The 14,062-nt window shown below is 46.8% G+C and overlaps 1 protein-coding gene across 2 annotated transcripts in view; it reads left to right on the forward strand.

The window, feature by feature from the left end:
* The window catches only part of EIF3D (eukaryotic translation initiation factor 3 subunit D), a 54,739-nt gene that overhangs the window by 13,056 nt on the left and 27,621 nt on the right, over window positions 1-14,062 (forward strand). For both annotated transcript variants that reach the window (XM_029590088.1, XM_029590087.1), the window contains 10 exons: window positions 2,288-2,421; window positions 4,291-4,336; window positions 4,730-4,866; window positions 5,392-5,477; window positions 5,824-5,896; window positions 6,044-6,165; window positions 7,650-7,782; window positions 11,860-12,007; window positions 12,133-12,263; window positions 12,671-12,756. In XM_029590088.1, the coding sequence (XP_029445948.1) occupies window positions 2,296-2,421; window positions 4,291-4,336; window positions 4,730-4,866; window positions 5,392-5,477; window positions 5,824-5,896; window positions 6,044-6,165; window positions 7,650-7,782; window positions 11,860-12,007; window positions 12,133-12,263; window positions 12,671-12,756 (1,088 nt within the window). In that variant the 5' untranslated portion in view covers window positions 2,288-2,295. The remainder of the gene's footprint in view (window positions 1-2,287; window positions 2,422-4,290; window positions 4,337-4,729; window positions 4,867-5,391; window positions 5,478-5,823; window positions 5,897-6,043; window positions 6,166-7,649; window positions 7,783-11,859; window positions 12,008-12,132; window positions 12,264-12,670; window positions 12,757-14,062) is intronic.

Here is a 14,062-nt window from a genome sequence, read left to right on the forward strand (position 1 = left end):
GCTCTGTGCTTTGCATCATTAAAAACGTTTATGTTTAGGCGAGCTTACCTGTAAAAAGCAGCTAAAGCAGGGGTCAGGAACCTTTTTGGCTGAGAGAGCCATAAACGCCACATATTTTAAAATGTAATTCCATGAGAGCCATACAATATGTTTAAAACTAAATACAAGTAAATGTGTGCATTTTATGTAAGATCACACTTTTAAAGTACAATAAGTCTCTGAAAATATTACACCAGGCCTTAAGACACCAATACATCTTCTATTAGGAAAACGGACCAAGTCAGGCTGCTATAGAGTCCTACACAGAAACTACACGCCAGCAGAAAACCTCACCTGAATCACATGTGCTGACCCCTCACCTAACATAGAATAAAGAGACCAAAACGCATAACAAGAAGCATGCAGACAAAAACTGAATTGGAAACTGCAACAAGCCAGAGTCTCTGTATGCAGTGTAACAAGGGAAAAAGAAACATCACCCATCCTTATAAAACAAATCAAGAAATATAAAATCATCAGCAGTAAAACTGTACTAACAAAAAGAACATATTTCGAAACAGCTGATGAGTGGAATATCCAATAATTAAAAACTCATATAAAACATTTCCAGATACCAACAAAATATTTCAAAATAGCAGACACAAAGACCCAGTAATGAAAAATAATAAGGATACAAAACTTTTTTTGCTCTGCATACCTGGGAACGTTTGATATCCAGGTGTCCTGAGATTGTTCTGAATTAGCAGGAGGTGGGGTGGTTTGCTTGGAACTTTCTCCTCTCTCAGTCACATACCAGCGCTCTCTCTCACACTGGCTCTCAATGACACACCTATACACACATGCTCTCAGTCACTCACATATACACATGTTTTTTCTCTCTCACTTATATAGGCTCTTAATTACACATTTACACACATGCTGTCTATCTTTTCACGCTTACACACACACACAGGCTTTCAATCACATAAATACATGCTGTCTTTTTCTCTCACACACACTCTCATTCACATGCTTACAAACATGTCCTCTCTTTCTCTCATTTACACACAGGCTCTCAATCACATACTCACATGCTCCCTCACCTAAATCAGCTCTCAATCACACACAGACACACATGATCTCTCTCTTACTTATACACACAGGCTCTTAATCATACATACACATGATTTCTCTCACACACAAAGGATCTCAATCATACACACATACTCTTTCACACAAACAGGTTTTCAATCACAAACTTACACATACAGGTTCCCAATCGTAAACTTACATTCATGCTCTCTCTCTCTCTCACAGGCAGGCTCTCAATCACAGACATACTCTCTTTCACATGTACAGACTCTCAATCATTCACATACATGCAATCTCTCACTCACACACACAAACACACACACACACACACGCGCCCCCCCCCCCCCCCCCCCCCCCCCCCCCCCCCGCGGCCCGGAAGAGGAAGTGGAGAGTATCGGGTGCGTGCGCGGCAAGAAGAGGCCACGCTAGTGCGCTCGGCATCGGCCCGAAGAAAAGAAGACTGCAGCACGGCTCGGAGGAAAATGAAGAGGGTCAGCCGCGGCCGATGGGACTTCGCCTCCGCGAGGGCTGAAAATGAAGAGCTTAGCGTTGGGAGGAGGCTGCTGCTGCCGCGAGTTCCCGGGGTGGGGGAGAGAGAGAGTGAATGAGCGAGGTTGCTCATTCACTCTCTCTCTCCCCCACCCCCACCCCGGGAACTCGCGCTGCAGTCTTCTTTTCTTCGGGCCGATGCCGAGCGCACTAGCGTGGCCTCTTCTTGCCGCGCACGCACCCGATACTCTTCACTTCCTCTTCCGGGCCGCGGTGGGGGGGGGGGGCGGGAAGAAGAGAGCACGCCGGTGCCGCTGACTCCAGCTGTCCTGCCGCGTTCCGCCCGGGCTGACAGCATTTTAAGCCCGGGCGGAGGAGGACCGGGGAGCAGCTGGGTCAGCGGGAAAGTGTGGCGACACTTGTCTGCGAGCCAGATGCAGCCCTCAAAAGAGCCATATCTGGCTCGCGAGCCATGGGTTCCCGACCCCTGAGCTAAAGGCTTGATGGAAGTTGGGCTTATTTATTTCCTGAGTCCAGGCTGGTTCTGGGCATAATTGTGCTCGTATGTCTTGTTAGGTAATTTGTTTGTAGAAGATAATGAATGTTGTATGTATATTGCTTAGGCCAGCATGTTAAGCGAATAATACATTTTAATAAAATAAAAGTAAAATATATTTATCATTTTCCAACCTAAAATGAATAAAGAAATTCTTTTTGCCTTTTCCAGGATTTAAAATGATGGCAAAATTTCTTGCACCAGTCATTCAGGACAACCCTTCAGGATGGGGTCCATGTGCAGTGCCCGAGCAGTTCAAGGATATGCCATATCAGCCTTTCAGTAAAGGAGACCGACTGGGAAAGGTATGACTTGCTGTGGTGCTGGCAGTTCCATATTTGAGGAGCCAGCATCGGGCACAGAGGGAGCTTTGAATCCTCCCACATTCTGCATCCCCTGGCACAACTCCAGAACATGTTCCATAGAGTCTAGGGTCACTGATGGCCTGTTCTGTTCTTCTCTGTTGAAGAAAGTCAGAGTCTGTATTCCCTGTTACTACCACTCTACACCAATATGTGAATCTAAGGTACATGCATGTATTTGTAAGTTACTCCTGGGGGAATTCTGTGCACAAAAACTGAAAATTCTGCAAACTTTATATTGTCAAAATAACACAATTTACATGACAGTCTTTAAGTAATTACATTTTAAATTATTACAGAAAAAAGTTATTACTTAAAAGTTGCAGAATTTTAAATATTTTGAGCAGAATTTCCCTAGAAATTCACTGTAAGAGTGTCCCTTCCACATACACACACCCTCATACAGGCTCCCTCACTCTCTCGCACACACACATCCCCTCATACAAGGCCCTCTCTCTTGCATATATACCCACACAAGCTCCCTTTCTCTCTCACACATACATCCTCACACAGGCTACCTATGTCTCTCTCTCATTCACCCCTTCACACAGACTCTGTCTCACACAATCACACAATCCCTTCACATAGGCTAGCACCCTCACATACACACGATACCTTGTTCATACACATGAGCTCCCAATTTCTCACACACATACACACTCCTTCACAATCTCCTCATATAGGCTCCCTCTCCCTGAAACCCACACTCAAGCATCCCCCCAACCCCCCTTTCTTACCTCCCATGCTCTCTGTCACCCTCCCCTCATATGGGCTCCCTCTCTGAAACCCACACTCAAGCATCCCTCCACTCTCCCTCTTACCAACCAAGCTGTCTCTCACCCTCTCCCATACCCCCCCTCCTCATATAGGCTCTCTCTCTCTCTGAAACCCACACTCAAGCATCCCCCCAACCCCCCTCTCTTACCTCCCATGCTCTCTGTCACCCTCCCCTCTCTCACACACACATTCTCTCTCACCGGCATCCCCCTCCCCTCATATAGGCTCCCTCTCTCTGAAACCCACACTCAAGCATCCCTCCACTCTCCCTCTTACCAACCAAGCTGTCTCTCACCCTCTCCCACACCCCCCCCTCCTCATATAGGCTCTCTCTCTCTCTCTCTCTCTCTCTCTCTCTCTCTCTCTCTCTCTCTCTCTCTCTCTCTCTGAAACCCACACTCAAGCATCCCCCCAACCCCCCTCTCTTACCTCCCATGCTCTGTCACCCTCCCCTCTCTCACACACACACATTCTCTCTCACGGCATGCTGCGGGATGAGCTCCGTTTGCTGCGAAGATGAAGGCCCGGCACGCCGTTCGCGGCAAAAAGGGAAGGCCCCTGTGTGCCGCGAACGGCGCACCGGGCCTTCATCTTCACCGCGAACGGACCATGCCGCAGGACGTGCTCCGTTCGCAGCATGCCGGGGTCTCCTCTGCTATTTTCTGTGCAGAATTTGGCAATTCTACACAGGGGGGAATTCTGCGCAAATTCTGCTTTCCGCAGTAGCGCAGAATTCCCCCAGGAGTAGTAAGTGTACAAACTGCATGACGTCTTTATCTGTTAGCCGTATAGATTCTGTTTTGGCCTTCTGATCCCGCGTGGAGAGTAATGCTACATAGCTGGTTAGCTGAAATAGATTTTCTTCCAATTGCCTAGCAGCTGTGCTATTGTGAAAATCCATGGGAAGGCAAAGAACTGTAACCAGTTCTGCATCATAGTAAAGATAATTCCTTCCCACCAAAGCTTACATCCCTAGCTCAGCATTTCCTCCGAGTCTTCCTACTTGTTCATTTGGTTTTTCTCTCTTCCCCTTAGGTTGCTGATTGGACTGGGGCCACCTATCAGGACAAGCGATACACTAGTAAGTGCTGCTGCACGTTTTTGACAGGACTTCCTGTGACCATCCCCATGAACTGTGCTGCAGCCCAGTCACCCCAGGGTTTCTCCTCTGACGTTCCCAGGGCTCTCTGCTGCCATGGTGGTGGGGTATGTGTTTGAAACATCCCGTTTCCACAGGCTGAGACGCAAACAAAGAAAATGTGACCAAACGGAGCACGCTCAAATTTAAATAAACAGCATGGGCTGGCGTACTATTTAGAATCTCTTCTAAATCATGCCTCTGAGCTCAACTTTGGGAGGTTGTGGGGGGGGGGGGGGGTGGAGATACTGGTTCCACAGAGAATCTGTTTCTCCCCAAGGAAATGAGGAACAGTTTCTCAGCTGATCAGTAAGAGTGTTCTCCTTTTCACCTCAGATAAGTACTCCTCACAGTTTGGGGGAGGAAGCCAGTATGCTTACTTCCACGAGGAGGATGAAACTAGCTTCCAGTTGGTGGACACAACCAAAATGCAAAAGACAGCCTACCAGAGGAACCGCATGAGGTTTGCACAGGTAACACATCCAAAGATCTGGGTACTGTACGGCTGTGGGAGAAGGGTGAGCATCCCCTTCCAACCCTCCAGTGACTACCTTTTTAGAGCAACTCTATGGCTCGTGTGTTCTGACCCTCTTTGTTAGCCTGGTTATGTCTCCCACACACCCCCATCTCCTCCCCTAATAACATTTGAACCATTTAATCCAATTTCATACTCTGATCTCTGCCACAGATAGCAAAGCACTTGGTGGTGCTCTTGATGCCCTTCAAGATCCCTTTTTTCTTATTCTTTCCTATAGTGAAACAGTAACTCTCAATATGATGTCAGGGAGTATTTGGAAAGCTGCCTCACTATTGGTTAGTGCCTAGGGTCACCAGCCTCCTCCGTTTTAGCTTTGTTTACTTACGACTTTCCGTAAACAGTAAATCGTACAATGAATGTCGTCGTAATTATGAGTACATCTCTGTACCAAGGAAAGGGAACAAGGCATCATGAAATATTTACACATCTTCTTGCATTATTATTATTTTTTTAATGTTAGCGAAACCTGCGGAGAGACAAGGACCGCCGGAATCTGCTACAGTTCAACCTGCAAACGTTGCCGAAGAGTGCCAAGCAGAAGGAGAGGTGAGAGTGCACAGCCCAGTCCCAGCAGCAGGAGAAGAGAAGAAAGACCCCGCTCGTCCTGGGAGGAGGGGAGGGGCTGTTGGGGTTATGTGCAATTTAAGGTAGAAAAAACTTCTTTGCTCTCCGTTGCAATTCCCCTTTCCTTGGGTGTTGTATCCTTCCCTTTTCCTCATTTAAAGGACCAATATCTTGTTTTCTAGAGGCAGCACTCTGAAGCTGTCCTTGGTATATAAAATTGCAGTTGAAACCAAGCCTTCTATTTCTACAGCCTTTTTGCAGTTTGGGCAAGAAACTGCTAGCGGGGATGATTTTTTCCTGATTCTTTATGGCTGCTGTCTCGTTTCAGAGATCGTTTGCGCCTCCAAAAGAAATTTCAGAAGCAGTTTGGGGTGCGGCAGAAATGGGACCAGAAGTCTCAGGTAAGGCAATCCTGTGATCTTCCCTGCAGAGGGTGAGCCAAGGGCTCATTTCCCAACCTTCGGCCTACTATGGAAAACCTTTACGAATAAGTCGTCCCTATCTCCTCCCCCCCCCCACCTCACATGGATTATTTGGTTTTGGTCCAGGCTCAGCTGAAGCCGCGTGACTCCTCAGTGGAGGTGCGAAGCGACTGGGAGGTGAAGGAGGAAATGGATTTCCCCCGATTAATGAAGATGAGATACTTGGAGGTATCTGATCCCCAGGACATGTAAGTGTTTGGATCAGATCTTCGGTCACACACAGATCTGCTCGGATTGAGTTATTTTGGTGGGTGAGCTGTATTTTTACCTTGCATTTGGGCAGCTCAAAAATAGTGCCAGTCAGGTTGGGTAGCTGGGAGGAAATGGAAGGGGTGGATCATTCTTTAATCATTAAATCAGCTTCTTCCTCTGTATTTGAGGTTTTATCTGCAAATATTATTGCCTTCAACTCCAGAATCCACAGATGGAGCCATTACCTGCTTCCATATCTTAGAAATACACTTCCTAGCTGCCATTAGTGCAATATCTGAATTTCGTATTTATATATTTTGATCTTCTAGTATATTCGTCTGTGTGACTGTATCTTTATGCAACACAGATCCTTGTATGAGTGTATATGTGTAATATACCCAGAGCATACATTGGGAAGAGTTGAGGGCAACAGCAGTTCAGAGTAGGATGAGAAAAGCTCTTACTCCCACACCAGAAAAGAGTTTGGTGGAGAGTTTATCAAACTTGGGAAACCACTAATATACCTGTGGAGAATGAAGAGGACATGCACATATTCTTCCAAATTGTACTCCCTCTCTTTGATTCCCCTCTGTATCCGTAGGTTGTAGTCTGGGCAATGAAGGCATGAATGGCAGAGAGAACCATAACTGGGAAACGGACATGCCAAGAGGGATGCCGCTGTCTTCCCTCTTCCACTAAGCAGAATTGGTTGGGAGGAAAGGGGTAGATGGGAGAGGGAGGAGGGGTGGGGAGTGTGCTTGAGAGAGAGGATCAGTGAGGGGGAGAGGAGTGCATGAGAAAGTGGGTCCTTCTTCCCTTCTAACCCTGGATCTCTCCCTTTCTCATCCCGTTTCTTGCTCCTTACGTCTCCATCCACATCATACATGCAAGACCACTCCAGACAAGTGGGTTACATCCTCCTGCCCAGCTGATAGACCCAGAGGGGGGGAAAAAATCTCAAAACTGACACCTGCCCTATAAAGGGCTGGTGTTGCCTTCAGCGTTTCAATATTTCTCTGTCACCAGCTGTTGGTGCAGCCGTGTGGCTTGGTGCCACTGCCAGGAATGCTTTAGGCCCGTGAACCTGATGCAGTGTAGACCAAGTCCTTCCCCATTAGGAATCAACTCAGTTGGAGGCTTAAGTTCCTGAACCAATGGGTCCAAGCACCAGGTGGTCCTCAGTGACTTTAGTGCTGTGCCAGATTTGGGAAAGAACTTTATTTTTATGAAATAGACAAATTTATATAATTAAATATGCAAATGTGCCACATAATCGCCCCCAGAATTTCAGAAACTTTGCCATATAATTTCCTAACCTCCTCTTGACCTGCTGTGAGAAGGGGGGGTGGGGGGGGGAGGGCAGAGCTATGGTTACAATTAAAGAGATGTGTATGAGGGAGGCCTGAGCATAAACAGAGAGCCCCGGGGGAGAGGAGTGTGTGCAGGTGTTGTGGTTACAGTGTGTGCATTCTCTCCGCAGAGAGTGCTGCGGGGCCCTGGAATACTATGACAAAGCTTTTGACAGAATTACCACCAGGAACGAGAGAGCTCTGAAGAGCATCAAGAGGATCTTCCACACCGTAACCACCACTGATGACCCTGTCATCCGCAAGGTAGCTGACCCTGTGCCCACAGCATGGAGGCTAGGGAGGAGGGGCAGGTCACCTAATCCCCTGGTTTGATTGATTGGCATGCCCTGTGTCATCTCTTGCTACTGAGTATTTCAAAAATATCGGAGGGGAATCGGTAGCAAGATTTCTTTAGTTTCCTTCGTTTTATGAAATTTTGGCTTCATCTTGGAGTCACTTCTGATCCACGTCAGTAATCACTGCCTGTAATCCTGCATACAACTTCAGCCTAAATAGACTTTTCAATACATGACAGATTTTTCTGTTTCAAGGCCCTTAATTACTTTTTCTGCTTTGTGGACCCATATTTTGGTTACTCAGGTTTAAAACAATCAACCTGGCTGATTAGTAGCTGGATCCAGCCGGCAATCAGATTTTTTTTTTTTTTTTTTACTGAATATTGCTACCAGTGGAAAGGTTGAAAAGAAAAAGCAGTCCCTTGCTCCTTCTTTAAATATCTTCCGTTTTGGACAACAGTGTCCACATTGTCAATTTTGTGATTGGCTATAAATGAGAAATTTTGTAAATGTTTTATAATTTTTTACATAGTGGATGAAGGGTCAGTATTGTGCAAGTTAATGTCTTGCAGGAAATATCTATTGATGAGTACTCTCTCATCTTCTTGATCAGACCTATGAAAGGTAATATTTTTTTACAACCAAAGGCACTTTTTAACCAGATGCTGTTGTATGCTGTCAGCACTTTGCAACAGAAGTGTAAGCCTTATGGTGTTTGAAGCTTTTTCTGATGGTGAGATCATGCCATGTAGCACCTGCACAAAGTCCTTAAACATGACATTCAGTAGTCTACCCATCCTTCTTCCCTTTGTATCAGCAGGGACGGCAATATAATTCTGGTGGTCCAAATTTTAAAACTACTGTAGAATATGATTAGGCCTCTTATTTGTAGGTTTTAACCGGTAAACAATTAAACACCCCTAATGCACCACTGCCTCTAGTACTCTGACACGCCTGCCTGCCTTGGATCTTGCACTCTGTTTTTGTGCCTTTTCCGCAATGATGACTCTTCAGCTGTGCATTAGCAGCTGATGGACCTCTTTTCTCCTTGTCCTGCCAGCTCCGCTGCATGACTGTTCCAATGATGATTATCAGAGTTTGTGGTAAGAAGACAGAATGATCAAGAGTGGGGGGTTTGAAAGCAGTATGGACAGGGGGCTGGGGAGAAAAGTTCAGGACAGATTGGTGGGGAAAGGGGGTAGGGAAGTGCAAAATGGGTTGGACAATGTGCTTGGTGGCTGTAGAAATGTGTTGATTACTGTGGGGGTAAGCGAGTATTGGGTTTGGTTTTTTTTTGTGGCAGTACATTTGTGTTGTGGAAATGTATGTTTCCTGAACATACTCAGATCAGTCCAGACAAGTGGGTTTTGCCTCCCTACCAGCAGATGGCGTCAGAAACAAAACTTTGAGGCACTGCTACATAACAGAGAGTGCCACCTGCAGTCCCCTCAGTATTTCTCTGATGCCAGCAGATGGTAGAGGTGCAAGCCTGCAGTCTGAGGTTAAGGAAGAGAAAGAGAGAAATTGAAGTAGGAGAATTTTGGAGGAAGCTCCCTGAGGTGTTAGGCTCCTTGGTGGGACCATCCCTTAGGTTGGGCCGGGCATCCGGGGAGTCCCTGCCTTGTGCTCGCCTTCATCGTGCCGGGGGCCCTGAAAGCCAGGGGACTGGTTCCCTCAGGACCTCCAAGGCCTCTGTCTGCAAGGCCCCAGAATCGGGGAAGTACCCCGTGTGTGTTTTTTGCCTTTGTATCTGTGATTTTAAAGGTAAAGAAAAAGAAAGAAAGGAGCAGAAAGGCAAACAGCTGGTTACTGGGGGGGGGGGGGGCAAATGGTACAGCCATGAGGCAGCGAAGGCTGCAGGCCTCGGCAGACAGAAGATAACTACTGCACAGGTCCGCGTGTGTCCCGGGGGCCCTAGGGGGGAGCGGCATTAGCAGCCAAGCCTGTAGCAGAGGAGGTGCAGCAGCGGTTGATGCAGCCGCGTTTGTTTTTCCATGTCTCTCTGGACCATGCTGAGGCCGGAGAGCAGCGGTCATTTCTGCAGCAGTGCCCGGCTGATTTTTCCGTGCCGCGGGAAATGGCGCAGCATGGTTACAAAAAAAAAAAAAAAGGCACGCACCAGAGCAGCGGTTGAGGCCAGTGGTGTTTGCAGGCCACGGGGTGGCCGCGGTGTCCGTGGTTTGCAGATCTGATGCATCTGGCAGTGGTCGGATCCTTTCAGCTGGCTCATCTACCAAAGTTGCTGTATAAGGGCCCATATTTTCGGATCGAGAGGATCACTTTTGTCTCGCGGCTTGGCTTTTGAGAGGTGGCGGATGCATCTGAAAGGTTATTTGGAGCAGGTTATCTCCACGTTTCTCCAGGCTCGTCGACCTGCCACTTTGACGTATATTCAGGTCTGGAGGGCGTTTGAGTCTTGGTGACTTCAGAGAAAGGTGCATCCCCTGTCAGTGAAAGTTCCTCTCATCTTGGAATTTGTGCAACAGTGCTTGTCTAAGGTTCTCGCCTGTAGTACCATTTGCGTTCATGTGTCAGCTTTGGGCTCTCTTAGGGGCAAATGGCGATGCAGGTTCTTGGCCTCGCGTCCGAATGTGATTCTTTTCTTAAGAGGTCAAGCATTTGTGATTTAGAGTCCGGAGGTTATGCCCAATTTGGAGCCTTAATTTGGTCTTGCAAGTTTTGTATGGGGCTCCGTTTGAGCTTTTGAGGAGAGCGACGCTGAAGGCTTTGACTCCTGGTGGCCTTCTGTTTGGCCAGACAGGTTTCGGAGTTACAGGCTCTGTCTTGCAAGAATCCCTTTCTGCGGATTTCCCATAACAGGGTTTCCTTGAGGACGGTCCCCTCTTTTTGATCTAAGGTGATGTCCTCCTTTCATGTTAATCAATCTGTAGACCTGGTTTTTCTGAAATGGTCTAAGGATTCTCCTAGGGGCAGGGATCTGCAACATTTGGATATGAGGAGAACTAGAGCTGTCAAATAATTCCGGTGATGTGATCACCTTTTTGTTCTGTATGGGGGCAGGAAGAAGTGAGAGAAGGTCTCTTCGGCTACCATTCCCGTTGGTTGAAAGCGGCTATTTGCACGGCCTGTATTTGTAAGGGCCGTCAAGTTCCAGCGGGGCTGAATGTGCACTCCACAAGATCGCTAACCACTTCCTGGGCAGAATGTCAGTTGCTGTCGCCTCAAGAGATTTGTAGGGCTGCGGTGTGGTCTTCGTTGCATACTTTCACCAGACATTACCGCACGGACGTGACGGCGTAGGAAGACGCGTTCTTTGGTGAGGGTGTTCTGTGTACTGGTCTTTCAGGTTCCCGCCCAGTCTAGGGGTGTTTTAGTACATCCCACTTGTCTGGACAATGTTAAACTGGTACTTATCTGCTGATTTTCGTTCCTGTAATACCACAGATCAGTCCAGAGACCCAGCCCATCACTGCCAAAAGACTATGTTTTTTGCCAACTGGTGGTTCAAGTTGGTTTGGCTGTCAGGTTATTTGGGCAGTTGTTGATCATGGTTTGGGTTTTTCAGATTTAGTTTTTGGAAGTGTTTTAGGCTCCAGCTTTTGGGGGTTTCCAGCCCTATAGTTTTCCCTGTTAGCCTGAGAGAGGGGTTTTGGGGTTACATCTTGGCTTGGGGCTACAGGTCAATACTGAGGGGACTGTAGGTGGCACTCTCTTATGTAGCAGTGCCTCAAAGTTTTGTTTCTCTGACTCCATCTACTGATAGGACTGATCTGTGGTATTACAGGAACGAAAATTAGCAGGTAAGAACTAATTTTCCTATTTGATTCAACTGGAAAAAGCGTCCAACAGTAGTAAAAACACTGATAAACTTAATTCTTTTTTTATATGCTCCAAGAATCCTTGATTAACTGGAAAATACTTCAATTTACAGTATATGCACCTAAAAATAGAAAACCTGAAAATAATGCATTGCAGAAATTCCCTTAATTTGTAGCAGCTCCTATTTAATTTTGACCGTTCTTTTTATTCCTCTCTCCTGCATCCTTTGACACCCCCCCCCCCCCCCCCAATTTTTTAATTTTAGCTTGCAAAGACACAGGGAAATGTGTTTGCTACAGATGCTATCCTGGCTACGCTCATGTGCTGCACCCGCTCTGTAAATTCCTGGGACATTGTTGTCCAGAGAGTAGGATCCAAAATCTTTTTTGACAAGAGGGACAACTCTGACTTTGGTAAGTAGCTAATATTAAACTCAAATGAACCCTATTTCTTCTTTATGTAGTAGTAGGAAGTAGTGTAGCAGATGGATGGTGCCCTTTATGGTTTATTTGATAGAGCAGTGCCCTGCTTCTTACAGACTTGCTCACTGTCAGTGAAACAGCAAACGAGCCGCCGCAAGACGAAGTCAATTCTTTCAACTCTCCCAGGAATCTGGCCATGGAAGCTACGTATATCAACCACAATTTCTCCCAGCAGTGCCTGCGAATGGTAAGAAGGCGAGCCGTGGATTAGCAGTGTCGGCAATGGGGGGGGGGGGGGGGGGGTGTTATCTCTCTGCTGCATTCACCAATGAGGAAAGTTTTGCCCACAGAGATACTGAAAAATACACTTGAACTTAGATGCTGTGCACTTTGCTGTGTTAACAGCCACACCCCTGATTGTACACCAGCAAGTCTTTTGCTGATCTTGCACCCAAATGTTTCTACACTTCTCAAAGGTTGTGGTTCCTTCTGGTTACAAGAAATGTGCATTATGTCCCACAAGTATGTGTGCTCACTTGCAAGCAGTGAGGTTCCTAGGGGTGGATCAGCTAGGTGCCCTCAAAACCCGTATACATAAGCTATGATGGTTCTTTCTGTTCTGCAGCTGATATGTTGTTCTTGCTGTGCCCACAGGGAAAAGATAAATACAAGTTTCCCAATTCAAACCCTTTCATAGAGGATGATGTCGATAAAAATGAGGTTGCCTCCGTTGCATATAGGTATGTCCACGAGCTATTCTTTGATTTCCTGTTCTTTTCACCTTCTTAGAGCGCCTCCCTTCATGTGCTGGTCCTGGGAAGAGCAGCTTCTGCTTTGGGGTCTGCTGGAGACCCATTCTTGGTGTGAGAGGATAAAGCATCACCTAGAGGGCAGGTCCTAGCTGCAGGATCACTTTCTGCCACCCCAAGGCCACCTGGCAGCAGACTATCACTTTGGTATGGCAGGAAGTGATCCTATAGCTAGGCCCTGTCCTCCAGGTGATACTGCGTCCTCTCGCACCGAGGATGTCTCCAGGGATCAGTGCCTAGGAGGCAAGAGTTAGGACAGCTGCTGTTCGCTCATTAGGAAAGTACATAGCCGGTGGGCGTGAGGATCACTTAGTAACTTTACTGCCTATTGCAAGGGTGGCGGGCCTATGTGCCACCTAGACGAGTTTAGAGAGTGCTGGGGAGGAGCCGGCTGTCGTGGTACATGTGGGTACCAGTGACATAGGAAAGTGCAGAATGGTGCTTCTGGAGGCTAAATTTAGACTCTTAGGGAATTGAAATCCAGAACCTCCAGGTGCTCTCAGAAATGCTCCCTGTTCCATATGCAGGATCCTAGAGGCAGACTAAGCTTCAGAGCCTCAGTGCATGGATGATGCAATGGTACAGGGAAGAGGGTTTTTAGATTTGGGGAACGTTTTGGGGAAGGGAGAACCTATTCTGATGGGATGGACTTCAGTTTAACCAGAGGGGAACCAGGCTGCTGGCTCCAATTTTGAAACAAATCTGCCACCTGTATATGCTTATGTTCATCATGTTTGCCAAGTCTGTAAGGGAGGTGGGGTAGTGTTGTTCTATCTGAAGATTTTGCCTTTGCATATTACTGCGCATAAGGTGGGCTTGGGTAGTGAGAGTCTTGTCATCCTTTTGGGAAAGTGGACCATTGCTCTGCTCTGACTTCCTGGGAGAGGTAGTACATCTCTTGAGGTTTTGTTGGATTTTATTTCATCTTTGTATCAATGTTATAAACAGTGGTTATTGATTGGTGATTTTAACATGAAGACTGATTGTGACACTGAGAAGCAAGCCACCATTAGCTCCTTGGGGTTATGTCAAATTGTTGATTTTCCCAGCCATCATAAGAATCGTACTTTAGATTTACTTTTTATCTCTGGAGATTTGTGAGCTGATAGGATAATGTCCAATTTACGAGCCATTGAAGTTGAGTGGTCTGACCATTTTATGCCTACTTTTAACTATCAATTGGGTGACTATCGCCAGTCAAAAAGGAAGATCAACTTAGGAAGCTTCAGTTCTGAAT

Source organism: Rhinatrema bivittatum, chromosome 2, assembly GCF_901001135.1.
Source record: "Rhinatrema bivittatum chromosome 2, aRhiBiv1.1, whole genome shotgun sequence".
Classification (NCBI taxonomy): domain Eukaryota; kingdom Metazoa; phylum Chordata; class Amphibia; order Gymnophiona; family Rhinatrematidae; genus Rhinatrema; species Rhinatrema bivittatum.